Source organism: Neoarius graeffei, chromosome 21 (assembly GCF_027579695.1).
Source record: "Neoarius graeffei isolate fNeoGra1 chromosome 21, fNeoGra1.pri, whole genome shotgun sequence".
NCBI lineage: Eukaryota > Metazoa > Chordata > Actinopteri > Siluriformes > Ariidae > Neoarius > Neoarius graeffei.
This window is the reverse complement of record NC_083589.1, coordinates 46557577-46585393: the sequence shown is the minus strand read 5'-3', so window position 1 is coordinate 46585393 and position 27817 is coordinate 46557577. Positions and strand designations below refer to the sequence as shown.

General features: G+C 43.1%; 1 protein-coding gene across 1 annotated transcript in view; it reads left to right on the top strand.

The window, feature by feature from the left end:
• The window catches only part of cand1 (cullin-associated and neddylation-dissociated 1), a 70704-nt gene that overhangs the window by 10097 nt on the left and 32790 nt on the right, over positions 1–27817 (top strand). Inside the window, exons 2-4 of the mRNA XM_060903255.1 lie at positions 11596–11739; positions 20646–20800; positions 20920–21043. Coding sequence (XP_060759238.1) covers positions 11596–11739; positions 20646–20800; positions 20920–21043 — 423 coding nt within the window. The remainder of the gene's footprint in view (positions 1–11595; positions 11740–20645; positions 20801–20919; positions 21044–27817) is intronic.

The following is a 27817-nucleotide window of genomic DNA, read 5'->3' as shown; positions in this document are numbered from 1 at the left end:
ATATTTTTGTTGTGCTTTCTTTCTCTCCTTCAGTTTGTTTTCGTTTTTGAGAGGTCTTTGGTTCAGGTGGTTTTATCCCAAGATAGTCATACAACATTTTCAGATATTTGGAACAATTAACAATCAATTTTATGTGATATTTTGACAAAACTCATGTGGTAGGACACTGGTTTTCAAAGTCACAGACATAGATGTGACTTGGGGAGACTTGGGGTGGATTTGACTGAGCTGTGTGTATCGAGCTCTCTGATTGGCTGAACCGCTGAAGCAACAGCCAATCGGAGCGCTCGTTTCATTTCTAAGCGAAAACAATATGGCCACGCCCACGTCGGTAAACAAACCAACAGAATCTAGTGAAAGTGTCTTGAAAAGTCCTTCAATATGATGAATTATCGAGAGAACGATGAACCCTCTCAAAGAGGGACCGCCCGTGGGGCTGGCAACTTATAAATTCATTCCGCCCTTGTTGCAAACTGACCGCAACGGGCGGTGGGGCGGGCACCCATTTCCTACACTGGCTATTTAGGTATTTTCCAAGGTAATTGCATTAGAAGGTGATATTTCAGGCCATTATTAAAAAATGTTCTGTTTCCGGTCCACCGGCCGGGTGAGTGCCGTTTGTGCGGTTGAAATTAATTTTTTTTTTTTTAACGCCGGTTTTTCGACATTTTTTTCGGGTTCGTAAATCTAAAATTGAACTTGACATTTCCGCATTCCCAGGGCTTTCCACTAAGGCTCATACTAGCCAGCCATGACAAATAAGTAGCCAGCCGGAGGGGTTAGTAAACACAAAATAAACTCCTGTGCACGCAGTTCCCAGGATTAAATGTATTTTCCACAGACCATTTATTTATTCACTTTCCTCAAATACAAAGTAAAATGGCAGTAAATCTTCTTTCCTTTCTTGCGTATTGCATCATGAGGTGTTCCTGGCTTGTAAATCTCTTATTTTCGGTGCATGACACATTCACGCAGCTGAGCATGCTATGAATTAACAACGACAACGGTCTGCAGTGGGGCTACACAATTACACACTCAGCCAACATTTCTCCATTTGTGTATGAGAATACACTCCAACCACTCAGTTTGGTTTCATTTACAACCAACGGTGTCTTTTGATGCCAGCACGTAATTGAACGAGAGAAGACTGGTTTACCGGAGACAAAATAAGCGTCATCTCTGCTTCTGTTCCTTCCGACACACTACTGCCTCCGCCGAGTGCGCGCGCACTCTGAACTGAATCAGCTCTGCGCATGCGCCGTGCGGCACAAAAAAAAAAGGCAGCCACCAAGAAGGAAGGCGATCCGGAGTTTTCAAACATTTGCTTAAGTGTGAAATCGCAAAATGGTATTCTAGCGAACAACAAAATAGTAAAGATTCAGAAAAGCAAATCATTCAGTGATCATTTTAATAGTGTAATTTCATCCGAACTAGGCCTAACGGTCGATTTAGAACTACAAAAAGTGCGTGTGTCGGACATTTTAAGCACCTTTGTAAAAGTTTTGCAAATGTTGCGGTCACCATTTAAAATGCGAACTTAGTTTTTGTACAAGTTTCAGTTGATTAAACTGTCATTTTATTAAATGTGTCTGCTTTTGTAATAAAGTACTGAAAGAAAAAGCAAACGCAGCATTGCGATTTCTTATCCATATATATATATATATATATATATATATATATATATATATATATATATATATATATATATATATATATATATCCCTCCCTCCTGACTGAATTTTTTTGCTCACCCGGTGGACAGGAAACAGATTTTTATTTTTTTTAAGGATGGCCTCATTACAGCACAGTGTTTCCCTTCTAGTGGTTCACTGGATATCCATTCATTAACGATAATGTATATTTATGTAAATTAATAGGCAGAAGGCATATCCCTAATTTTAATGTCATAAACATTCTACACTTACAGTTCTGGCCATGGTATATTCGTGTAACAGGAGAGGTTTCCTCCAGTAGTGAAAGGTTTATGATGCTTCCATGTTGCTGTGAATATCACATTATCGGCCTCAAAGGTATATAAAATGCTTCTTAAATCTTCATCTGTTGTGTGCTCTGATTTCCTATTTTAGCGTAAAATTACCCCGTTGGAAGGTTAGTCTGCTCACCATTTTGTTCCCCTGTGCAGACGTTCATTTACCCTGCAGTTGATTGGACCCCTATGCATTATTCATCCTGTCTTGTGCTCTCTAAAAATTGCTTCCTGTCAAACCTATGCCAAAGCAGCTGTTCACAGGCTGTATTTGTCTGTGTGATGGAGGCATGCGCCTCGGTTTGGATGCTGATTTTTCACTTATGAAGCTCAGACACAGCAGCTTTGATGTTCACGCCCAGGCAGGACGGGTGCCTAAAAGCTAATCTACTTTGTGTTTCTCCCAAAGTGGGTTGTGATGAGGTTACCAAAACTATGACATGCGAGATGAGAGGGAAATGTGTTTTAAATCAGGTCTTGAGTATTCCTGTGCAGATGTGGCATCTGGCTGTCCTTCTGTTCGGTTCATAATGCCACTGTTGCTAGTCTTCAGTGTCGGACTGGCTGCGTTACTTCAGCCAACAGCTATCGGTAAAATTTCCTCTGAGGAGAAACTGGTCTCGGTGGCATTACAGGGTCGGGGAAGGAAAAATAAAGAGAAATGTGTACCACCAAAGTCTAACCCATCAGGACTATAATGCATCTTAACTTGCTTGTCAGTTTAGAAAGCTCTTGCAGTCGTGTTCAGATGTTCTCCCATGCGTTCTGGGTGTGGCTTTGGAGGGGACCCGAAACGGAGGGGATGTGTTCTTGTTTGGAGTTTAAAAACGAGTAGCTTTCACTTCCGTGAAAATCCCTGAATGTGTTAAATAAGTGTTGGGTGGGTGGTTGCTAACCAGTTTACAATGCCAATGGATTTGAAATAGTTTGAATCCTGATGATGCCAGAGCTGTCTGTAGCCATGCTGTCTGGGTGGACGGAATGGCATATTCTCTCTCTCTCTCTATCTATCAGTCATAGTGACATTAGCCAGTCATCGGCACCGATCAGCTTGTGTATTGCCCCTTTTCCACCAAAGCAGTTCCAGGGCTGGTTCGGGGCCAGTGCTTAGTTTGGAACCGGGTTTTCTGTTTCCACTGACAAAGAACTGGCTCTGGGGCCAGAAAAACCGGTTCCAGGCTAGCGCCAACTCTCTGCTGGGCCAGAGGAAAGAACCGCTTACGTCAGCGGGGGGGAGGAGTTGTTAAGACCAACAACAATAACAAGACCGCGAAAGATCGCCATTTTTAAGCGGCGAGAAGCAGCAGCTGGACAAACGCGAAGTCATTTATTATTATTGTTGTTGCTGCTGCTGCTTCTTCCGTGTTGTTTTTGCGTCGATATTCGTGCCAAGGTTTATGCAAACGTAGTGACGTAACTGACGTATACAGCGACGTAATGACGTGGCTTCCCTTAGCACCGCGAGCTATGGAAAAGCAAACTGGTTCTCAGCTGGCTCGCAAATTGAACGAGTTGTGAACCAGCACTGGCCCCGAACCAGCCCTGGAACTGATTTGGTGGAAAAGGGGTTTATGTGGAAGAGGGCTGATGGAGCTTTCCTCCAAGTGTGTTACACTGGTAGATTGTGTGTTTTGGAGAGAGTAGGTTGGTTGGTGGGAATTGGAATATTAAAGCTAGGGTGGGTAATTATTATTATTATTATTATTATTATTTTTTTTCAAAGCATTTTTTTTTCTTTGTAATATTTATTATCCCCCACCCAAATGAAGTTTGGCGGGGGATTTAGAAATGGGTTCTGTCCATCCGGTCACGTTTTCATTTCCAGGCCATATCTTGAAAACTACTGAAGATATCTTCATGAAACTTTGTATACATATCAAGCAACATGTGAACTGGTGCGTTTTGCTATTTTGGATTTTTGAAAAAAAAAAGTAATGTTCAAATTTTTACATTAAAAAAAAAAAGATTTTGACTGAGTTTCTAAGAGCAATGTTCGTTTCCGGAGCATATATCCAAAATTATTCATTATATGTATTTGAAATTTGGTACACATGTTAACAAGGTGATGTAGATGTGCCTTTTCATACTCAGAAATTTGAGAGATTTTAATTTTTCATGTTTCCATGGAAGCAATTTCAGACTTAGTCTCTCAGGTTAGTCTTAGGGGTAGGTTTTGTTTCCGGAGCAGAACTTGAAAACTATGAGTGGTCCGGTCTTGAAAGTTGGTATGTGTGTTGATTAAGTAATGTATATGTGCCTTTTGATCCTAAGAAATGTGAGAAATTTTTAGCTCACTTGAACCAAAGGTCCGGTGGGTTTATGCCTTGGGCTGCTGAGGTCCGTGTAAAGAGGTAGGGTTGGTTTCCTGCAGCAGAACTTGCAAAATGCGACAAATAATATCTTGAAACTTGGTATATAATTGGTATATAGGGCGGGGGATATGGATAACTCGGTCATCTTGTTTTTCTCTTTACATCCCAATAGCAGTGACCAAATCAAATGCTCTGACAATTAAGATGAGAGATTCTGTGATCTATGGCAATTACAGGGCTGTAATAAGCTCCTCTAGCTACCTGCTCCCGTGCACTCCTTGCGACCGGAGTCTTCCGCAAGTCTCGGCAGATGGTGTCGCTCAAGCTAGCGAGCGAGCTGTCAGCTGTGAGTACTAACAATGGCCATGTTTATTTACATTCCTTATGATAATGTCAGGTGTCTTCTTGCTGATGAATGAGACATGAGGTAGTGAGATTAGATAAAACTTTATTGATCCCTTTGGGTGGGTTCCCTCAGGGAAATTAAGATTCCAGCAGCATCATTACAGATAAACAGAGAAAAGAAATGGAGAAAAACTTCTAGATAAATTAAGTATTTACATATATAAAAGAATAAGATATGGGAAGGGGCGAGAAGTGGGGTTAGGGTAAGTGTGTGTGGGGGAAAGCAGGAAAGATATTGCACTTTATATTGCGCATTGTCTGGTATTGCTTATTGCTAGGCTACTGCTCCTTCCCGTCCTCTGTCCTCCTGTTACCCCTCCTCCCCCCCAGAGAGGAGTTGTACAGTCTGATGGCGTGAGGGACAAAGGAGTTTTTGAGTCTGTTCGTCCTGCACTTGGGAAGGAGCATTCCGTCACTGAACAGGCTCCTCTGGTTGCTGATGACGGTGTGCAGAGGGTGACTGGCATCGTCCATGATGTTCAATAGTTTGTCCATAGACCTCTTCTCTTCCACCGTCACCACAGAGTCCAGCTTCATGCCGACCACAGAGCCGGCCCGCCTGATCAGTTTGTCCAGCCTGGATGTGTCCTCCTTGGATGTGCTGCCCCCCAGCACACCATGGTGTAAAACAGGACACTGGCGACCACAGACTGATGGAACATCCACAGGAGTTTCCTGCAGATGTTAAAGGACCGCAGCCTCCTAAGGAAGTATAGCCTGCTCTGTCCCTTCCTGTATAAGTGTTTGGTGTTGCAAGTCCAGTCCAGCTTGCTGTCCAGCCACAGCCCGAGGTACTTGTAGGAATCCACAGCCTTCACCTTGACTCCCTCGATCAGAACTGGTCGTGACCTTGGTCTGGGCCTCCCAAAGTCAATGACCAGCTCCTTGGTCTTCGAGGTGTTGAGCTGCAGATGGTTCCTATTGCACCACACAGCAAAGTCCCTCACCAGGCTCCTATACTCCTCCTCTCTGTCGTCACTGATACACCCAACGATGGCTGTGTCATCGGCAAACTTCTGAATGTGACACAGCTCTGAGTTGTAGCAGAAGTCCGCGGTGTACAGGGTGAAGAGAAGAGGGGCCAGCACCATGCCCTGGGGTGCTCCAGTGCTGCTAATTACAGTGTCAGAGGTGATGTCCTTCAGCCTGACGTACTGCGGCCTGTCAGTGAGGTAGCTGGAGATCCAGGTGACCAGGCAGGGGTCCACTTGCATCCTGTTCAGTTTGTCCTGAAGCAGTAGGGGCTGGATGGTAGTGAAGGCACTCGAGAAGTCCAAGAAGAGGATACTCACTGTGCCATTTCCCTTATCCAGATGCAAGTGGGCTCGGTGTAGCAGGTAGAGGATGGCGTCTTCCACACCGACACCTGCCTGGTACGCAAACTGCAGACAGTCCTGGGCATGTTGTACCTGGGGTCTGAGGAGGCTGAGGAAGAGCTGCTCCAACGTCTTCATCAGATGTGAAGTGAGCGCCACCGGTCGGGAGTCGTTCAGCTTGCTGGGCCGATTCTTTTTGGGAACTGGAACGATACATGATGTCTTCCAGAGGGTTGGCACTCTCCCCAGCTGCAGGCTGAGGTTGACGATGCGTTGGAGTGGTTCACCCAGTTCAGCAGCGCAGGTCTTCAGTAGTCGTGGACACACCTTGTCCGGGCCTGCTGCTTTCTTGGGGTGAAGCTTCCTCAGTTGACCTCTGACCTGGTCTGCAGTAATGCATGGAGGAGTCTGTGTTGAGGTGGGGGAGGAGGGGGCTGCTGTGATGACTGGGGGGAGGTGTGTTGAGGGAAGAAGGAGAGATGGCTGCAGTGAGGGAGAGGGTGGGGGGGGACGTGGGCTGGTTGAACCGATTTGAAGAAGTCATTCAACTCGTTCGCCCTCTCCACTGTCCCCTCAACGACACTGGTCTTTGTATTGTGGCCTGTGATGGTTTTCACACCTTCCCAGACCTCCCTCATGCTGTTCTCCTTCAGCTTCTGCTCCACCTTTCTCCTGTAGCTGTCCTTAGCTTCCCTCATGCAGCGTTTCACCTCCTGCTGTGCTGCTTTCATCGCCTCCCTGTCCCTGCTCCTGAAGGCGGCCTTCTTCCTGTTGAGGACAGCTTTGACTTCCTGTGTTACCCATGGCTTGTTATTAAGGTAACACCGTACAGTCTTAGTGGGGGAGACCACGTCTGCACAGAAGTTGAGGTAATCTGTCAGACAGTGTGTCAGCCCCTCTATGTCCTCACAGTGTGGACAGAGGATTCACTCTGCTGCGACAGAGTGAATCCTCTCGCATACAGCGGCTGCGGCTGCCCTCGGAGGGATGTAAACGCAGATGATCACGTGACTGAACTCCCTCGGCAGATAATATGGCCGCAGGCTAACGGCTAGCAGCTTCAAGTCCGGGCAACATAAAACTGTCTTTCCGGCGATATGTCCCGGGTTACACCAGCGATTGTTAACATAAATGATGAGTCCCCCACCTTTGCTTTTCCCGCATGTGTTAGTGTCTCTGTCGGCGCTCTCAGCAGTGAATCCCCGCAGGTCCACGTTAGCATCTGGTACAAGGTGTGTTCGCCATGTCTCTGTAAAGATAAATAAGCTGCTCTCCCGGTAAATCTGCTGGTTGTTCAGAGCGGAAAGTTCGTCGACTTTATTCAGCAGCGAGTTCACGTTCCCCATGATAACGGAGGGAATGGATGGTTTGTAGCGCCGCCGGTTGTCCGCTAGCCTAGCCTTTAGCTTAGCTCCGGCTTTGCAGCCCCTGGGTTTCCTCCTCAGCTCGGCCGGGATGGGGTGTCGTATCCCGGCTCGTCCCATTGTTTTCAGGGCCAGCAGCTCCTTTCTCGAATAAGTGAGAGAACTGCCTCCTGGTTGTGTGTTAAAGTTAAAAATATCCATGTTATATAGTTAAACACAGTCTTTGTAAAAAAAAAAAAAAGGTGGAAAAAAGAGGTTTACAGAGCTACTGGAGAGGCAGCCATCTCACACAGCGCCCATACGAATATACGATTGGATGAGACAACGATGTGCTTCGCTCCTCCTCATGGTCTCGTCCTTCGGCAGTAATCGGGCAGTGCGCGTTTCCTGTGTTTTGGAGGAGTGGCTTTGAGGGACGGCTGAAACAATTGGGTGGGATTTTTCACTCGATGCTTTCAAAATGTAGCTTATTCTTGCTGGTTTCTCAAATTACATACCCTTGCTTCTAAATAAAAACATGCTAATGGACTGAGCAACCAGCAGATAATAAATCTAACCGTTCCGATTAATTTCTACTGAAAGTTCTCGACGCATAACTGAGGATGTGGTAAACCCAGTGTCTGGTCTGTTTCCCCTCTGCTAGAGAGCGAGTATGAGCTGTGTACACGTGTACAATTAATTATAGGCTTTTCAAATCGGAGTGATACTTGTTCATACTGAGACACACACGTTGTATAGCAGGGCTTTTTGGACAGTGACAAAATAATATGGCATGCATTTTTCTGTGACCTCAATCTCCACCGTCCCTGTTTTTATCCCAGTAACAGCCAGTGGTAAATTCAACTGCAGCTTGCTTCAGTTATCTTGCGTAGTTTGAAAGCACTTGGTGATTTTTACACACACGCACCTCATCTCTGCTTTTATTTGACACACATGAGCGCGCTAAACCCTGTAAATGATGCCAGTATTTGACTTCAGTGAGTAATGCGTTGCAACACGTTCACTCATGTTTTAATGAATGTAAAGCCTGTGTCACAAATGGGCGTTTCACCTGTGCTTCCAGAATTCTGGATGTTAAGTGTGGTGTTTGTTTTTTTTTTTTTTTTTTTTTTCCTTCCCCCCCCATTGGTTTAATAAATATAACGCGCAACTGTGTGTGGTGACCAACCGTCAGTGTTAAGCGTGCGTTATTAGAGTATACGGATGCATACAACGACTTGCTCAAATATCGCCCTCCCCATATAATCTCAATTACATTTCAGTTCAAGTTGTAGGGGGTGAATACTTTAAAGCAGATACGCAGAGCCTTTATTTTTAAATAAATTTCTGAGCGGATAGTATCTCCATCCTTGACTCTTGTATGCTGCATAAATGGGAATAAAAAAATATATATTTTTGAGAGTTAAAATCGACGGCAAAGTTGGCATTCGAGCTGCCCCGCTGAGCCAGCCAGCCCTGAGTGTGTGATGTCACAGCGGTAACCGGTTTTAAGGCCGAGGCCTTTGACAGCTATAGACCAAAGTCATATCAATAAATTTATGGTGAAAGTAAGAAATATCGTTACCGACTTGCTCAACTAAGACTGATTTGACTTCATTGATTGTGGGTTGACTCTCATTAAAACAGGATAGGTGTTATAACTTATGCAGCATACATGTACATGCATGCATTTTCACTGATCAACACAATACAAGTTACATGTATTAATCTAAATGCAGGTAAATGAGTTGTTTTTGTTGTTTTGTATCCAAATGAGAGTCGGAGCTTACCCGTCTGTTAGGTCTGCACAATTAATCGAATTTAATTGAAAATCGCGATTTTGGCTGCCACGATTAAATTAAATGAAAATCGCGATTTATTTCCATTTAAAATGCGAGCTCTGCTGCATATCTGATCAAGCACTTTTTGACCAGTACTCCGCCAAACCATTAGGGGGCGAATCGACGCATGTAAGGTTTCATTACTCCGCCTAAATAAGCAAGCAAGCAAGCCAGCCAGCAGTGTTGCCAGATTGAGCGGTTTCAAGTGCATTTTGGCGGGTTTTGAACACATTTTGAGCTGGAAAACGTCAGCAGCATCTGGCAACACTGGCCAAGTGCGCAGAGCTTCAGTGCAGCGGTATCTTCTTCAAGGGGTGATAGCGTGAGAGTAGGTAACCGATTGAGATGAGAGAGAAAAGCTAACTATGTCGGAACAACAGACTATTTAGCACTGGAGGCAATGTTGTGACCTGCCTTCGCTCATGTTTAAAGCCAGAGCATGTTGATAGGCTGCTCTTTCTAGCTAAAAACTTGTAGGCCTCAGTATAATGCTATGTAATTGTTGCAATTGAGTTTTCAGTTCCTTCATCCTTTGGTAATTTCTTGGATAAATTTAATTTATTTGTCATTTGGAAATCAGAATTTCTCTTTTAAATTTCATTCTGCACTGAAAGCTGTTCATATTGTTTGTTTGAATATAGTGAAATAAAATTTAAGTGATTTTCCCCAACATCAAGAATAATCGTGATTAATCATCACGATTACAATTTTGATCAAGATAATCGTGATTATCATTTTTTCCATAATCGTGCAGCCCTACCGTATGTGTTCTCGCTTCTTGAAGGCCGATCTTGTGGCTGATTGTTTTGAAACAATCTGACTTTCAGTTGTTTGTTCAGTTCTCCGTTCATTCACTTCTTCCACGTAAGGGCCAGATATTGCTGCTGAGGCGAGCATATCCAGCGGAGAAATCAGACAGCTGGTCCACTCATTCTCCATTTTCGCCATACTGAGTACTCCGCCATTACTGCTTGGCTCAGGCAATTACTAAAACCCGGGACGGGACGTCACCAGTTTTAGCAACAACTGCGGGGAGGTCACTGCCTGAGCGATATGTCACGTCCCGTTCCGTCCTGGGTTTAGCAACAACCCTCGGCTCGCACTCCAGGAGAACTGGTGCAACTGAACTTATTTTCCTTTTCTTGTAGTTTTATTTAATTGTTGGTCCTGCACCCTCTTTCAGTAGGGCTTATAGCCAACGCTCCTCAACAGATCAGAGGTCTCGTACGAGTCTTCAGTAAAATGTACAGAGCAGAGGAGAGACCACTTCGTAGGCGCCCAATGTGCCCATGAACGTCTCGCAAAACGCGTCCGAATCTTTGCAGTTTGAACATTCTTGGGCCATGAATGCAACGTAAATCCACCTTCTGTTGTGTTGCTGTACCCACCAGCAGCACATCTACGTGGCATGGTGATAAATTAGCTCAAAAATGGAGGATCGGCATTGCAGTCAGCTCTGTTATTAGTATAGCGGAAATGGCGAGGAGACCGATGGACTTCCTGCTGTGACTTTACGGACGTCAAGGTCATTCACTCAGACCGCTACCTATATGAATCACTTTAATCGTAAAAATGACTATATTAGATTTATTGTTAACGCTCAAAACTATTCCTGAGCCATTCTTGAGGTCTCAAGGCGTTTATAAACGAAAGTGAGGCCATGGCTCTGCGTATATGCTTTAAGCATGCTATGGTAAAGTTTGTCAGTCTTGCATGAACTTCGATTGGACACTCTGCTAGTTTGAAATACTGCAAGATCAAGTTCGGATTTTATTCATTGCAACCAGAACTTACTCCATCTGCTGTTTGGATTCACTTCAAACCAAATATATACATCATGAATATGGAAATAAAACTAACCATGCTGCAAATAGCTTGTCTAAAAGACCACCTTAACTTGGGCACCACAGGAGTCTGCTGTAAAATGTGTTGAACAGGATCTCCAAATTGTATAAATAGTGCTGACCAGTGGAAAGTTTGGTTTTAAAACCTGTTTTAATTCTTTAAAAATATTCCATGACTCGGGTTTGTGTGTATAGGACTCCGTAATAATGCTTGCAAACAAAATGGTCCTGCGAGAACATTTGGAGGATGGTGAAAGACCAGGATGATGCTCGATTTGCCGGATGAATTAAATGTGGATCAATGCATATTTTTTATTTTTTGTATTTCTTGCACCACAGATTGGAAAGGGAGGGCTTGCAGAAGAAAAGAGCTTGAAATGCATTTACTGCTCCCGTCTCCATCTGAAAACGACAACTGTTCATGAGCTCTATATTAATAAGCGAATCAACACGCGTTTTGTACTTCAGGCAAATCTGTGTATTTCCTTTGCATGCGATTGCAGGCTTTCAGTCTCTAGCTTAATCAGGATGTGTTGTGTTCCTACAGATTCATGGCCACTAATGACTTGATGTCGGAGCTGCAGAAGGACTCGATCAAGCTGGACGATGACAGTGAGCGGAAAGTGGTCAAGATGATCCTCAAACTTCTGGAAGACAAAAATGGAGAAGTTCAGAACCTGGCAGTGAAATGGTACTGGCAGGATTGTATGGAGATGTATATTTTGGTGCAACAAATTAAAAAAAAAAAAAAGGGTTTTCCCTGGTTGTGTAACAGGGTTGTCACATTTAAGTAAGGGTTTACGTATTGCATGTAGTTTTAGCTGGAAGTCTGGCTGCAACACAAAGATAAAAGAATGCTGACCGTGTTGCCAGGCATGTCTTCCCCATGACTGCGACTTAAAAAATATATTTTAGACTGTCAGTGAAAGCGCAGTTCCAGGAGACCACAGCTGTGTAAAATGTGATGATTGACAGAGCGGAGTGATTTAGGATGAAGCATCAGAGTAAATTTGCCTTCATTTACATTCATTAACATGTAATCCTGAGAAAATCACAGTGGCTCAACATTTATTTATTTATTTTTTTATATAAACATTTTTTTTTCTCTCTGACAAGAAAACATGGAAAATTTTCTCCAAGCTGACTCAAAAAGTTTGATTGTCATGGGGGTGTGACTACAGACACCAGCCGGGATGCTGCTGTCTGGCTGTGGGCGGGACTGTTTTTTTGTTTTTCATGATGGAATAATGAGTTTCTATTAAAGGATGGCGATCTTTCAGAATCAGCAGCCAGTCGACCGAAACTTTCATTGCAAGTCAGGGTCTGAAAGCACAAGTTGTTTTAAAATACATGCAGGATAGAGTTTGGGAAGCACTACTGGCACTCCAGGTATTTTATAACTAGTCGTATGTGTAGAAAATACTCCATCCACGATCAAGGTGACGGGTAGGTAGTGGTACAAATTCCCTACGTTTATTGTACACGAAGCTTTTCAGCTTCTCTTGTGACATCTGTGCGCGTGTACACTAGGGCTGCACAATTAATTGAATTTAATCGAAAATCGCGATTTTGGCTGCCACGATTAAATTAAATGAAAATTGCGATTTATTTCCATTTAAAATGCGGGCTCTGCTGCATATCTGATCAAGCACTTTTTGACCAGTACTCTGCCAAACCATTAGGGGGCGAACCGACGCATGTAAGGTTTCATTACTCCGCCTAAATAAGCAAGCAAGCCAAGTGCAGTGTTGCCAGATTGGGCGGTTTTAAGTGCATTTTGGCGGGTTTTGAACATATTTTGGGATGGAAAACGTCAGCAGTATCTGGCAACACTGGCCAAGTGCGCAGAGCTTCAGTGCAGCGGTATCTTCTTCAAGGGGTGATAGCGTGAGAATAGGTAACAGATTGAGGTGAGAGAGAAAAGCTAACTATGTCGGAACAACAGACTATTTAGCACTGGAGGCAATGTTGTGACCTGCCTTCGCTCATGTTTAAAGCCAGAGCATGTTGATAGGCTGGTCTTTCTAGCTAAAAACTTGTAGGCCTCAGTATAATGCTATGTAATTGTTGCAATCGAGTTTTCAGTTCCTTCATCCTTTGGTAATTTCTTGGATAAATTTCATTTATTTGTCATTTGGAAATCAGAATTTCTCTTTTAAATTTCATTCTGCACTGAAAGCTGTTCATATTGTTTGTTTGAATATAGTGAAATAAAATTTAAGTGATTTCCCTAATATCAAGAATAATCGTGATTAATAATCGCGATTACAATTTTGATCAAGATAATCGTGATTATCATTTTTTCCATAATCGTGCAGCCCTAGCGTACACACACCACGACGCTCCGGTCGGGAGACCTCCTCGTCTCGGCTCTCCCTCCCCTTATGAGCCCACGTCAATCACTGCAAAACACACATTAATTAGACACCGCTGCATCCGCTTTGGCACTCACCTTCCCTGGCCTCGCCCTCCGTTCATAAACTGGCGCTCGACCACGCCCCTGCTGCCGTATAAGCATAATGTAATGACGTCTAAAGTCCTTCCCACACTGTATGGCGCATTAGGCGGCACTGATCTGTTTCTGTAGCCCTCGGTCTCTTGCCTATTACTTAACTAGGGTTACAGTGGGGGGGGGGGCTGGTCCTCTGGTAATCACGAGAGTTTGACTCCCCACTCACATCTGTACTGCAGCGTGCCTTGCCAGATGGCAGTAGGTACCATTTTTATGATGGTCTTTGGTATGACCTGACCACAAGTAGAACTCGCGATCTCCCGATCGAGAGGCAGACACGCTAATCACTAGTAGGGATGTCCCGATCCGATCACGTGATCGGAAATCGGGCCCGATCACGTGGTTTCAGACTCGATCGGAATCGGGCATTACCTCCCGATCAGGGATCGGATATATATCTATATAATATATTCTCATTTTTAACACATCAATAGCTATGCGTTGGCACAGAGTGAGACCAGACCTCTTGTCTCAACACAGCAACATCAACACGTGCGGCATGACGTCACTTTGTAGCGGAGACGCTATTGGTTATTGGCTGCCCGTTGCCGGCAAAGTTGAACACGGAAGCAGTTCGAAGCGGAAAGCAAAGCATGTCTGCGGTGTGGCAGTATTTCAAAGTTGATGACAACATTGCCATAGCAAACTGTGAAATATGTCAAGTTGGAATTTCAGGGGGTGGACAGGAAAGGGCCGCATTTAATACAACAAACCTGATACGGCACCTGAAAAACAAACACCCGACACAATACAGCGAGTTTTTAGTGCTGTTGCAAACGTGTTGGATGACAAAAACAGGCTCAAACCTGAAAGGGTAGAAATGCTTGTTTTCATCAAGAAAAACGTTCATTTCCTTAATTGAAATTACTGTATACCACTGTGAGATGCGTTCTTAAAAGCAAATTACTGGCACTGTGGCAGGTTTTTTTTAAAAATTTGTTTACATTCCTGCCAGGTATTTTAAGGTTATGTTTTTAATTTATTTATTCTTCAAACTACCTCACGTAAGTGCTCTGTTTGCTAACGGAGTTGTTGGATGTTAAAATAAGGTGTTAAATAAAAAAAAAAACGAGGAACATCCTGGATCCGTTTCTTTCCTCGTCTTTATTATTTTTTATGGATTATAAGAAGTTTCGGATCGGGAGTCGGTATCGGCAGATACTCAAAATCAAATGATCGGTATCGGATCGGAGGGCAAAAAAACCTGATCGGGACATCCCTAATCACTAGGCCAACTCGCAGTTCATGTAATAACTTATGGCTACCTGATTAGCTCATTGAAAGGATGAATGAATGTAGCTGAAGGGAAATGAGCGAGTACACTGGTCAAAGGCATAAGTATATGGACACCTGACCCCCATACGTGGTTCTTCCCAAAACCTTTGATACAAAGTGTGAAGCACAGAATTGTCGAGAATGTCTTTGTATGTTGTAACATTACAGTTTGCTTTCACTGGAACGTCGAGGTCCAAACCTGTTCCAGCATGATTGTCCCCGTGCATAAAGCGAGCTACATGAAGACATGGTTTGCCAAGGTTGGAGTGGAAGAACTCTAGTTTCTAGCCCACCCAGATGTCTTTGGGATGAATTGTACCGGTACCTGCACCCCCAGGCTTCCTTGCTCAGCATTGGTGCTTGACCTTGCTTACTGCTCTTGTGGCTGAGCAAAACCCAACAGCCTCGCTCCAAAATCTAGCGGAAAGCTTTCCCAGAAGAGCAGAGATGGGAATAAATAAATACAGGGATGAGAATGAAAAATATTTTAAAAGTCTGAAAAAACCGGGGCGGGGCCCATGGGGCTAATGATTTTTGGCTATTTTTTTTTTTTACCCCAAAACCATTAATTTTATCAGCAAAAATTTGCAATGTATTTGGAAATAAATTCCCCTTCTTGGTGGACTCCCAGGTGAAAATGATTAATATGGTACAAGAGACTTGTTTTTAATCAATTCACATTCGATGATTTCAAAAAAATCAATGCACCTTTTAATATAAACGAGCTCTACAGTATTATATTTCTGCATTTTAGCTATTCATGCCTTTGAATACTCTAATCCTTTACAATGAAGTGCAAACCAGAAAAAAGTTCTATCATATAATTCTCTTAAGCTTTCTTCTGATGTTATCATGGTAGCAGGAGGTCTTGCATATTAAGCAGGCAACATTCGACATCACTCATCACTTCCCTTTCAACTGTTGTGTGTACTAACTCGGTTTTATCTGGACAGGATGTTGTGTAATGTAATACATATACCATACGGTCAATTTGAAGATCGAGATGGTAATTTTGAATTAAAGCACAGGCATGCACAATGGGCATTACATATTGGACATTTTTTTATTTTTTTTTTTAAATCAAAAACTATAAGTTCATCTCGGCCTAAAAAGTTTGGGCAGACGCTCCCGCACGGCACACGCCAGCAATTCCGTCCTCCTATGAAATGAGCAATAAGTAGGAGAGTTATACACGGTATCATACTTAAAATTTCATCAGAAATATAGATATGATACTATGATTCTCCCCAACATGCTACATTAGATAAGCTAACCCCATTTATAAAAGATACACACTTATATGACATGTAATTGATATATATATTTTTGGGGCGCGCGCTCTCTCTCTGCCATGCTGATCCTGTAGGCTGCACTGACTCAATACAACTGAAAACTCCGGTCCTCGAGAAAAGAGATAAAAGCCCGCCCACACTGAAAGCTGATTGGCTTATTTTGCTGAGTAACCCAATCAAGATGCTCTTTGTCTGGCATGCGCTACATGAACAGGCACACAGGCAGTGTTGCCAGATTGGATGCTTTTAAGTGCATTTTGGCGGGTTTTGAACACATTTTGGGCTGGAAAACGTCAGCAGTATCTGGCAACACTGCACGCAGTCTCCCTCGCGCGCGCACATTCTAAGATGCGTGATGCAGATGTTGCGCGCGCACGCTCTTGCTCGCTTCTATCAATATGCAGGAGACTCCCGGGACACTTGGGATGTCTGCGTTATAAGGTGACCACAGATCATTAATCATCCCCCCCCCCCCCCCCCCCCCCCCCAAAAAAAAAATCTCAACGGATTTACAGCGATCTCAAAAACGATCATTTTGGTCTGAAAAAGTCGGAAATCCGCCAATCGGCGGAAAATTCTCATCCCTGTAAATAGGATGGATGAATGAATGGGATAAAATTAGCTCATATGTTTTAAAGTCTTCATTTTTTTTTTCCCTGTAAAGCTGCTTTGCAACAATGTCTTTGTTAAAAGCGCTATACAAATAAATTGACTTGAATAAATCTGGAATGCAATGTTCAACAAGCACACATGTATTATGGACAGGTGTCCACATACATTTGGCCATTTCGTGTGCATAAATTCCCAGGGAGAGGACAAATGTCTAGCTGTAGCCTTTATCATTTCTGGTATTTTTTTTTCATGTTGACCTTGACAAAAAGTCCCGAAGTCGTGGTGTTCTGTTCTCGCGCTGAAAACCGTGAGTCTACCAACCATCATTTTCCCTTATGTCGAACTGTGGGGTAACTGCATGTTCCTGATTTGTGAAAAGCTTGTCTGAGATCTGTTCACACTAATTAATCTGCCTAATTAAAATGATTATAATGTCAGCTAGATCACTGCTTGTTTAATGTGTTGTAGAGCAGCAGGATTCCGCTGTGTAGTTCCAGCCTCAGCAGATATCACCTCACTGAGAAGTGCATTATGTTTAAACACAGACACCAAATGAAAACTTCTGTTTTGGAGACGTTAATAGCCAGGAGGATAGGTTTTAGTTCTCTGGTTCTTGGATCTACTTGTCCACCAGACTAAATAAATAAAATGTAAAGCCCAGACTATGATTTGAGCACTCCTGCAATTAATTTTTAGATAACACCCAGTCTAAAAATGAACAATGATGGGTCTATCCAATTGCACGTGGAAATTAAATCTCTCCATTTATTTATTTATTTATTTTTATGATACCCCTGTTCCGAAGGACGGGGAAGGGGGGTCCCTGGTTTATTTCCGTCTGTCCGAAACACCCTTTTTCTCAGCAACCACAAATCATAGCCACTTGGTACCAAAGTTCAGCTTGGGGTTCTATACCGTGTATACCGTTTTCAGGTCTGTCGCACATCGACTTCCTGTTTACCGACTGGATTTCCGAAGCATATAGCGTGGATTTACGAAATATTTGTAACACTTTTTTGCAGCAACCACAAATCACAACTGCTTGATATTTGGTACCGAGCTTCAGCTTGGGGTTCTATACCGTGTATACCATTTTCAGGTCTGTCGCGCATCGACTTCCTGTTTACCGACTGAATGTATTTGCGAAACATATGGTGTGGATTTACGAAATTTTTGTAACACTTTTTTTTTTTTTCAGCAACCACAAATCACAACTGCTTGATATTTGGTACCGAGCTTCAGCTTGGGGTTCTATACTGTGTATACCGTTTTCAGGTCTGTCGCACATCGACTTCCTGTTTACTGACAATGTATTTACGAAACATATAGCATGGATTTACAAAATTTTCGTAGTACTTTCTTCAGCAACTACAAATGACAACTGCTTGATATTTGGTACTGAGCTTCAGGTTTATTTTTATTGATTTATTTGCACATGATAAAAGAGATTTACAAGAAAACATAAATGGAACAAAAACAGAAAACGTGCTGGGGGAAGAAAAAAAGCACAATGGCTTGTTCTAAGTCTTCCCCCATTTAAATTAACAAGTAATTTATACAAATTTAACAAATTGGAGAATAACTATATTAACAATAGTAAGATAATATAATTGGTAACAAAATTATACATTAAACTGTGACTGGTATCATAACTGAAATAAATATAAACAATGTCAATTGCAGATAACAAAATTATAAGTTAACGAGTGAAAATAAGAAACAAATAAAATGTAACCTAGGATCTATACATAAAGTAAAAAAAGTATAATTGACTTTTGAATGATGAATAAATATTATACTAATAACAGAAGCCTGGTGCATGGTGTAGTGTAATATTTTACAATTTGATCCAAGACTGAACTGTATTTAAAGATAAAGGTCAAGTGTGGCTGGGGAATGAAAATAGGTGGTTTTTGAGATTACGTTTAAAACTAATCATGGATGTAAAACTTTTGAGGGGGAGGTTATTCCATTCAATTACACATTTGTATTGAACGCTCTTTTAACCTAGGGATGTTCGCACTAGGGGGATATGTAGTTGGTCGCTTTGTCGAGTTTGGTAAGCATGAAATTGGGAATTAAGATTTAAAAAAACTATCAAACGTGTCTGGAAGAGAATTTCTAAGAAATTGGAACGTGAAGATATTTAGCTCAAGTCTATTGATATCAGTAATATTTAAAGTCTTAAGCTTTGTTAATAGAGGTAAAGGTTGGGGTTCTATAGACCCTTTTCACTCACGTGACTTTCGTAAACGCGACCGCCATTTTGGACATGAAGAAATAACGGTTTATGGCACAGACCCTTTCGGTTCTCGCTCATCTAGCTGCTACAATGACTGCTTAGACTGCAACAATAATGCCTAACACGCATTTAAGTATCCGTCGTAAAGACGTGAAACTCGTCGAGTGACGAGTGTGTTCATTGATAAGCTAACACAATCTAAAAGTAGACATACCATCACACTGCCCTGGCGCTGTGTACAGTTTACCTTCTATGGTTTGTGCACTCGCTAGTTGCCATTACTTTCTCCAACCCAGTGTTCGAACTATGCCGATATTTTTGGGGGGTCCCTTTTTTTCCCTGGGGTGGGGGGTGCTTGCGCTTGTCTCAGAGCGCGGATCTCCAAACACATGAGAAGCCTCTCTTACGCACATATCACGCGGACTCCACACCTCCACACACGCATCGCGTCTGAGGTCATAACTCATCAGGGGAAATCGTGTCCGCATTGGCATGTTCAAAAAACAACCTCGCGTCAACAACGATACCACACGCAAGAAAAAAAAAACAGTCAGGCTACTCAACACATCTGATCCACAGCAGCACCAAAGCATCACTGGAAATCATGTCAACAACCAATCTTCCATTTCAACACGCGTCAACAAACAAATGGCACCACAAACATGAACGAATCGGTCAGGCTACCGATTCCAAACCCACAGCAGACGAATAATTAAATGCATCTTACCTTAAAGCAGAATCGACCACAAAGGAAGTGTGTTGGCACTGTTGGCACACTTCCTTTCTACTAGTTTGTGTCCCCAACCTGGCAGCAGCAGTCGTTGTCATATCGGTTTATTTTATCTTTGATGTAAACACAACACTTCGGATATGCAAATGCTTCCCGTTACACACGATTGCTATGTCAAACATTATTTTGCCAATATTTTAGAGACCATCCATCTTCTCCGTCGGTCAGCATCTGTCGGGATCTGATAAAATGATAAATCTTGCCTTGTGTGTTGATGGTTACTACATCCAGGTGCACAACAATATAATGGCATGATGGAAGTCTTGCTGAAAGTAAAAACTTTCTTTGATGGCTATATTCCTTTCGATGCTTCGCCATCGTTCCTCATTGTTGGCTGTGGTAGACTACTGGTAGTTCACGTCCAAAACGGCGGCCGCGTTTGTCGTGACGTCACGTCTGTCGCACATCGACTTCCTGTTTACCGACTGAACATATTTATGAAACTTATAGCGTGGATTTTGACACGATTTCAAAATGACTGTTTGTTTACCAGGATGCTATTTGAAATCCCTGGAGAGAACACTGCTCTTTACTTGCTTCTTTTCAGGGTTAATTATTTGTTGAAGTCAACATTTCATAATAAGTGTCCTATTCCTTCGATTGCTTGCGTTCTGATAAGTGAGAACGGGGGGGGGATTCGTAAGTGAGCAGTAGCTCACAGTTGATCTTGTTTAATCTGGACATAAATTACTTATTGGGCCTTCGAGGCCTTTTTAACCTGTATCATCCTCCTACACGGAGTTAGACTCGGTATAAGGTATTGTTGAGCACAGAAAAATCTGTCACTAGAAAATAAGTATGACCATAAACCTTTGAGCTTATTAAAAGCCTGTTTATAGGCTGTTGTAAAAATGGTGGTGATTTTGTATCCTAGTTTGGGACCACTCGTGAGCAAAGTGAAGGAGTACCAGGTTGAGACGATTGTGGACACGTTGTGCACGAACATGCTGTCAGATAAAGAGCAGCTTCGAGACATTTCCAGCATTGGTCTGAAGACGGTGATTGGGGAGCTCCCGCCGGCATCTAGCGGTAATCTTTCCGAGAGAGATTTTCTCTCATAAAAAGTGTTCTTTTGAATACGGTAAAGTTCAGACAGTCTGTGTGTGGTGTTTTTCTTTTCCTCTACTTTCTCGTGTCTCTCTCTGCAGGCTCTGCCCTTGCTGCCAGTGTTTGTAAAAAGATCACAGGCCGTCTCACAAGTGCTATTGCCAAGCAGGAGGATGTGTCAGTGCAACTCGAAGCCCTGGACATCATGGCGGACATGCTGTGCAGGTACACTCCGACACACAACCTTAAGTCATGTTGATGGTTTGGACCATTTTCTTTTTTTTTTGCAGTGAAAAGCACGGCGCTGCATGTGTTTGTAGAGCTCCTAGTTTAGCTGCTGTTGTAGCTGACGAATAGAACCATTAATTTCTTTTCCTCATATGATTTTATTCTGCAGTCAGCAATTAAGTCGGGCGCTGAATGTTCCCCAAATTGCGCTCCTAACGTTCATGACAGAATTCTGAAGCATGCACAGTTTAAATAGCTGAGACGGGTTTAGATGCAAAAACAAAACCTTCCATACTCTGTACCAGCATCCTGTATGTTATTAAACATCAAGCAAAGCCTGAAGCAAAAATTAGAAAACACATTTGTCAGGCAAACCATGTAGTAAATTATGTACCAAGCCGAGCTCTTGGAGTCCGTTTCCAGACTGATCTTTGCATGGCGTACTGAAAGGGGAACTGAAGTCATTTTTAAACTTGATTTATTTCTTAATTAACGTGTTATTCAATTACATTTTCAGTTTTATTAACCTTATATCGTGACTCGTATTACACTTTTCGGCCTTTCGCCATGTTGAATGTAGTGCGTTTGGTCCACGGCAGGTGTCGCTTATCCGCACAATCTTCATGAGTCTTCGAAACGTCAAGTGTCGGCGCTGCCGTTTTGAAAACCGTTTTCACAGCGGCCAGATCGCCAAATCATTCCAATTTAGATTCATTTCAAGATTTGCCAGCTTCATCAGTGATGGAGATTGGTTCGAAGTTGTATGGAATAATGTGGAGTAGAGAAGAGTTGGAACGGCGACAGGATAAGGACGAGTCCGTCACGCTGATGTTTACGTCATTACTGTCACACAATTAAAACGGATCAGGCGGCTGGTGGGTTTTCAAAATAATAAAACACATGCATGTATTTTTGTGATAAATCCATATTATACTGAGCGCATTTCCTACATAATCCTCACTAAGGTTTCAGACAGCACTACAAAATGGCGTCCTCACTATATAGTGAGTAGGGAGAGATTTTGGACCAGGGCTTTGAACCGGTTCAAGGAACGAAAACCAGGAACTTTTTCTATTTCACATGGAACAGAAACGAAACCAGAAACTTTATTATTTTTTATGTTCCGGAACAGAAACGCTTATTAAAAATAATGGTAACCGGTTAATACCGGTTTTTATTTCGTTCCTCAAAGTTTCCGTAGCCTACAAATAAAAAAGTCATTCTTCTCCTGCGCAAGTTTCTATGACCCGCTGGGGTTCACTTCCTGTGTGACGTTCGCTGACTGAATGGAGAGAGCGGGAGGGTGGACTACTATCACGTCTCCACATCTTAAATAAGAGGTAAATATTGCAGTCTATCGTTATTCAAAAACGTCAATTTAAAACACGATATCAATATATTTGTCCACGTTAATGAGAGGCTCGCGAACATTAAATGACGTTAACCTCTGTTAGCCTATCAATGCATAGGGCCTGACTCGCCTTTGGTAACACACTAAACGAATTATCTTTCATTTTTGGCACTTTTTCTGTTTGTGTAGATGGGAAGACATACTGAGAATCCAAATCGCCAACATTTGAAATAATAATTGTTTTGAATTATTTCTTGTCTTATTTAATGAAGGTTGTAATAGAATTAGCCTACATTTGGCTTAAGCTGGATGAGACAGAGACATAATTTTATAGCCATTTGTTAAACAGCTGACAGGGAACGTAATTAACCGTTCCGGGAACGAAATTTTTTTGTTCTACCCGGTTCGGGAACGTCTATTTAATGGTGGAACCCGAAACCGGAAACGTTAAAATTCCGTTTCTGTTCGGAACGAACCAATAGGAAAAAAATTCTGGTTCAAAGCCCTGTTTTGGACACAGGGAAAACTTCCAGCTTGATTACGTCAGCATTCGAAAGAGGGCACGCGCGTTTTTTGACAACGTTGGCAGATGTCGGTCACTTGGATTTCCGCTGTACATTTTACTTCCGTCCTACAATGTCTCGCACAGGTCCAGGCATGCTATTTGGTCGCAGATCCGCGAAAATTCACGGATTTGAATAAATTTTGAAAATTTTGTGAAATGCCAAAATACTCAATCAGGAGAGGTGTTGACTTGCGGTAAATGTGCAAACGTAATGTTTGCTATTTTGCATCCGATTCCGTGTCCCATTCCGTGTTTTACGGACTGACCTTGACTCCGATTATGCGTGTGAGACGAGGTTCGTGATTGGAAGAAAATGTGTCAAGCGTTAGTAATGTAGCCGATCGGCGACGTGAATATATTGTAGCTCGTTCTTGCTTGTTTACAACGTGGTAACCGCATTCCGAAGTTCGAAAGCGAATATTTTGAACAATGGCAAAAATGATTGATTGAAAAGAAGAAAACCGAGCAAGGGAAGTTGATAGTGGGTGCAGAGTGAAATGGAATTGGGAATGGTGTTCAAAACCATTAAGTCGTTTATAATGATCAAGAAATGGGCACTACTGTGGGCGAATATTACCGGAAAGTTGACGTTGCTGGTAAATGCAGGTGCGTCTTGTGTGATGCAGAGACTGACTGTGCTGATCGTGGTTGCGTTGCCCTGGTCAGCCATATCAAAACAAAAGGAACGCACGGAAACTGTATGAAAAGCGGTCAAATCATCAACTGCCGGGTAATTTTTTCACTCGTCGCTGGGAAGATGCACAAAAACCAGATCTGACATGTGGCATTAGCCCTGTTGACTTACACGCCTCAGAAAAGCCTGCAGCTACACAGTCTAAGCGTCTGACGCCATTTGTGGACGGGAAAGCGCATATTGAGGTAAGAAACCACTTTGTGCCGAAGTTTTTGGCACTTTCCTCTTAACTGTCAAACAATGCAAAGAATATAATATCTCCTAATTGTAGAGAAAAGTTTCAAATTTAGAATGAAATGCTACTGATTTGACATTTAGATCTAGTTTTGAGTTACTTACAAGTGCAAAGTCATGAAAATACCTCACTAAAGTAACTTTATACAGATAAAACTTATTAAATATTTAGATCGACTGCAGGCTAAGTTTAACTAATCAAATGTAGTTTAGTGTACGTGAGTCTTCGTAATACACGATAGAACAGTTAGTGAATCTAATGGACTATAGGCCGATATGCTTTTGCATGAAACTGTTAATGTTGTGGTTTAATGCTTCCTGAATTTAAATATTGTACATGTTGATATTAGCAGATATATACTGTGATTTTAACTTCTTTTAAAACTTTTTTTTTTTTTCAGGCTTTAATCTTAGCTTTTGCTGCAGAGAAAACTCTGGCCATGAGTGATGTAGAAGATCTTGTAGCCTTGTGTAAAGAAGTAGCTAAAGATAAAAAAAAAAGCCTTGGATGCACTTCACGTGGCAGGAAGTAGTGCAGCTTACAAGCTGATTCATGGACTGAATCAGACAGGCAGTCATTTCTTAAATGCCCCTTTTCCACCAAAGCAGTTCCAGGGCTGGTTCGGGGCCAGTGCTTAGTTTGGAACCGGGTTTTCTGTTTCCACTGACAAAGAACTGGCTGTGGGGCCAGAAAAACCGGTTCCAGGCTAGCACCAACTCTCTGCTGGGCCAGAGGAAAGAACCGCTTGCGGGGGGGGGCGGAGTTGTTAAGACCAACAACAATAACAAGACCGCGAAAGATCGCCATTTTTAAAGGTCCCATGGCATGAAATTTTCACTTTGTGAGTTTTTTTTAACGTTAAAATGAGTTCCTCTGACCTTCTTAAGTCACCCCAGCGGCTAGAAATTTCATAATGTGTAAACCAAACTATGCCCAACATTTGAGAATGGCGCGTCAAAACGGCGCGTTGATAAACTCTTCCCTTGCCTACGTCAGCAAGGGAGATGATCCTCACGCCCCCCCCTCTGGATTCCCACCCACTGTATGGATTGCCCGCCCAACTCAAAAGTTGCTGTTTGTCCTACCAAGCCTACTGCGCATGCGCGAAGCCTACTGTGCATACGCAGAACACATGACTACATTTTGTAGTGAGGAGCCCATAGAAGACACAACATGGAAATTGCGCTGTACATGGATGTGACAACACAGAAAAGAGTCTGTTTTTACTGCCAACGGGAGAGCCCCTGAAGACGCAGTGGCTTAATTTTATTTACTTCAATAATACGCCGTTGAGTCTACCTAAGACGGTGTATGTTTGTCGGAAGCATTTTCCTGAGGAATGTTTCCCCAACTTGGGACAGTACAGGGCAGGTTTTGCACATCAACTGTCACTGAAGCCTGGGTCCGTACCAAGCATCCCTGCCGCATCAGCAACAAACACCGAACAAGTAGGTGTATAACTGGTCGTTTTGCCGTGTTTTAAAATCGGTGCGTTAGCCTAGCAATGGCTACATTAGCTGTGCAGCTAACTGCTTCCTGCAGTTAGCCAGGTACATGGGCTCGAGTTGTACCATTTTTTTTAGACAGGGCGGACGGACCAGGGCATTCGCCCGCCTGGCCGTGCCCGACGAGGAGCGCTCTCGGCCAGCTTGGGAGGCAGACGGCAGCCCCTCCCCCCATGGCACGCCCCCACCGTCTACCCTTCCCCACCTCCTGCTTCTCATTAGCAAAACGACGCACTGGGAAAAGCGCTGAAATGGGGCTTTCTCCCAGGAGGCTATATCTACGTACCGAGGGTTCATTTCGAGAAAGGCTGCGGATATAACATCCGGAAGCCTCCACGAGCCCGTTTAAAGCATCAACAAACCACCATGCCATGGGACCTTTAAGCGACGAGAAGCAGCAGCTGTACAAACGCGAAGTCATCCTTTATTATTATTGTTGTTGCTGCTGCTGCTTCTTCCATGTTGTTTTTGCTTCGATATTCGCGCCAAGGTTTATGCAAACGTAGCGACGTAACTGACGTATACAGCGACGTAATGACGTGGCTTCCCTTAGCACCGCGAGCTATGGAAAAGCAAACTGGTTCTCAGCTGGCTCGCAAGTTGAACGAGTTGTGAACCAGCACCAGCACTGGCCCCGAACCAGCCCTGGAACTGATTTGGTGGAAAAGGGGTAACAGACAGTAAACCACCCAAGAAAAAGCATGCTGCCGACTTCTGATGTGTAATTTTTCAGCAATATAATAGTTATGAGCTATGAAATAATGTACATTGTGTCTTTTTGTATTAACTAATTTTTAAAAAATGCTATCCTGTTTCAGTAATATTTACTGAAAAAAAAACTTATCAAACACCATTACCATTTTTAATAAGTTTTAGTGGCCCTCCACTAGTCCGAGGAGTGGAGCCAGTCAGATGAAATACCCCTCAGTGGTCATGAGATTTCTTGAAAGTGTGAAAAATTATGTTCTTGTAATTTGAAAGTTTGCATGCATTTTATTCTAAACGTTTCTCAAATTTTGAAATATGTGCTATGAATTCTGTGAAAAGGTCTTGGCTTCTGGCTTGACATTCACTTTTTTTTAGATGTCCCCAGTGGCATGCCTGCACAGGTCTCTGTGAGTCTTGTTTGCGGCCATTGCTTTGACATACGGACTGATGTATTACATAGCATGTTTCAAACACTCATAACTTGCTATAGCAGTGACAAAATAGCTCTCAAAAATGCACTGCTACATTTTATAAAATGAGACAGAGAATTTTGAGAAAAAAAATTTGCCTTCAGTTCCCCTTTAAATCCAAGAACTCCCCATTTTTATCTCATCTCATTATCTCTAGCCGCTTTATCCTGTTCTACAGGGTCGCAGGCAAGCTGGAGCCTATCCCAGCTGACTACGGGCGAAAGGCGGGGTACACCCTGGACAAGTCGCCAGGTCATCACAGGGCTGACACATAGACACAGACAACCATTCACACTCACGTTCACACCTACGGTCAATTTAGAGTCACCAGTTAACCTAACCTGCATGTCTTTGGACTGTGGGGGAAACCGGAGCACCCGGAGGAAACCCATGCGGACACGGGGAGAACATGCAAACTCCGCACAGAAAGGCCCTCGCCGGCCCTGGGGCTCAAACCCAGGACCTTCTTGCTGTGAGGCGACAGCGCTAACCACTACACCACCGTGCCGCCCCCCCCATTTTTATGTTAAAGGAAAATGTTCTGATTTCTCATCTTATCACATTAACATTTTTAGTATAGGGCGGCACGGTGGTGTAGTGGTTAGCGCTGTCGCCTCACAGCAAGAAGGTCCGGGTTCGAGCCCAGCGGCCGGCGAAGGCCTTTCTGTGTGGAGTTTGCATGTTCTCCCCGTGTCCGCGTGGGTTTCCTCCGGGTGCTCCGGTTTCCCCCACAGTCCAAAGACATGCAGGTTAGGCTAATTGGTGGCTCTAAATTGACCGTAGGTGTGAATGTGAGTGTGAATGGTTGTCTGTGTCTATGTGTCAGCCCTGTGATGACCTGGCGACTTGTCCAGGGTGTACCCCGCCTTTCGCCCGTAGTCAGCTGGGATAGGCTCCAGCTTGCCTCCGACCCTGTAGAACAGGTTAAAGCGGCTACAGATAATGAGATGAGATGTAAAAAGACTTTATTGAGGCTTAATCTAGGTGGATTGAGTGAATAGCATATGAAAAAATGTTGTCATTAGTTTCTCTTCAAATTATTCATATCGTATTGTTTTAGACTCGAATAAGAAAAGCAGCCTAATGACAAAATGGTGTAATTTGATCAAAGTTTGAGAAGAGGCAATCAGGAGCATTGCTGTGAACGTTCACATCCTGATGCTCCTGATTTAGAGCAGCGTGCGTGCACAGACACAACTCTCCGATCCTGGTAAAATTGTACTTGGGTATTGCTCATCTTCAA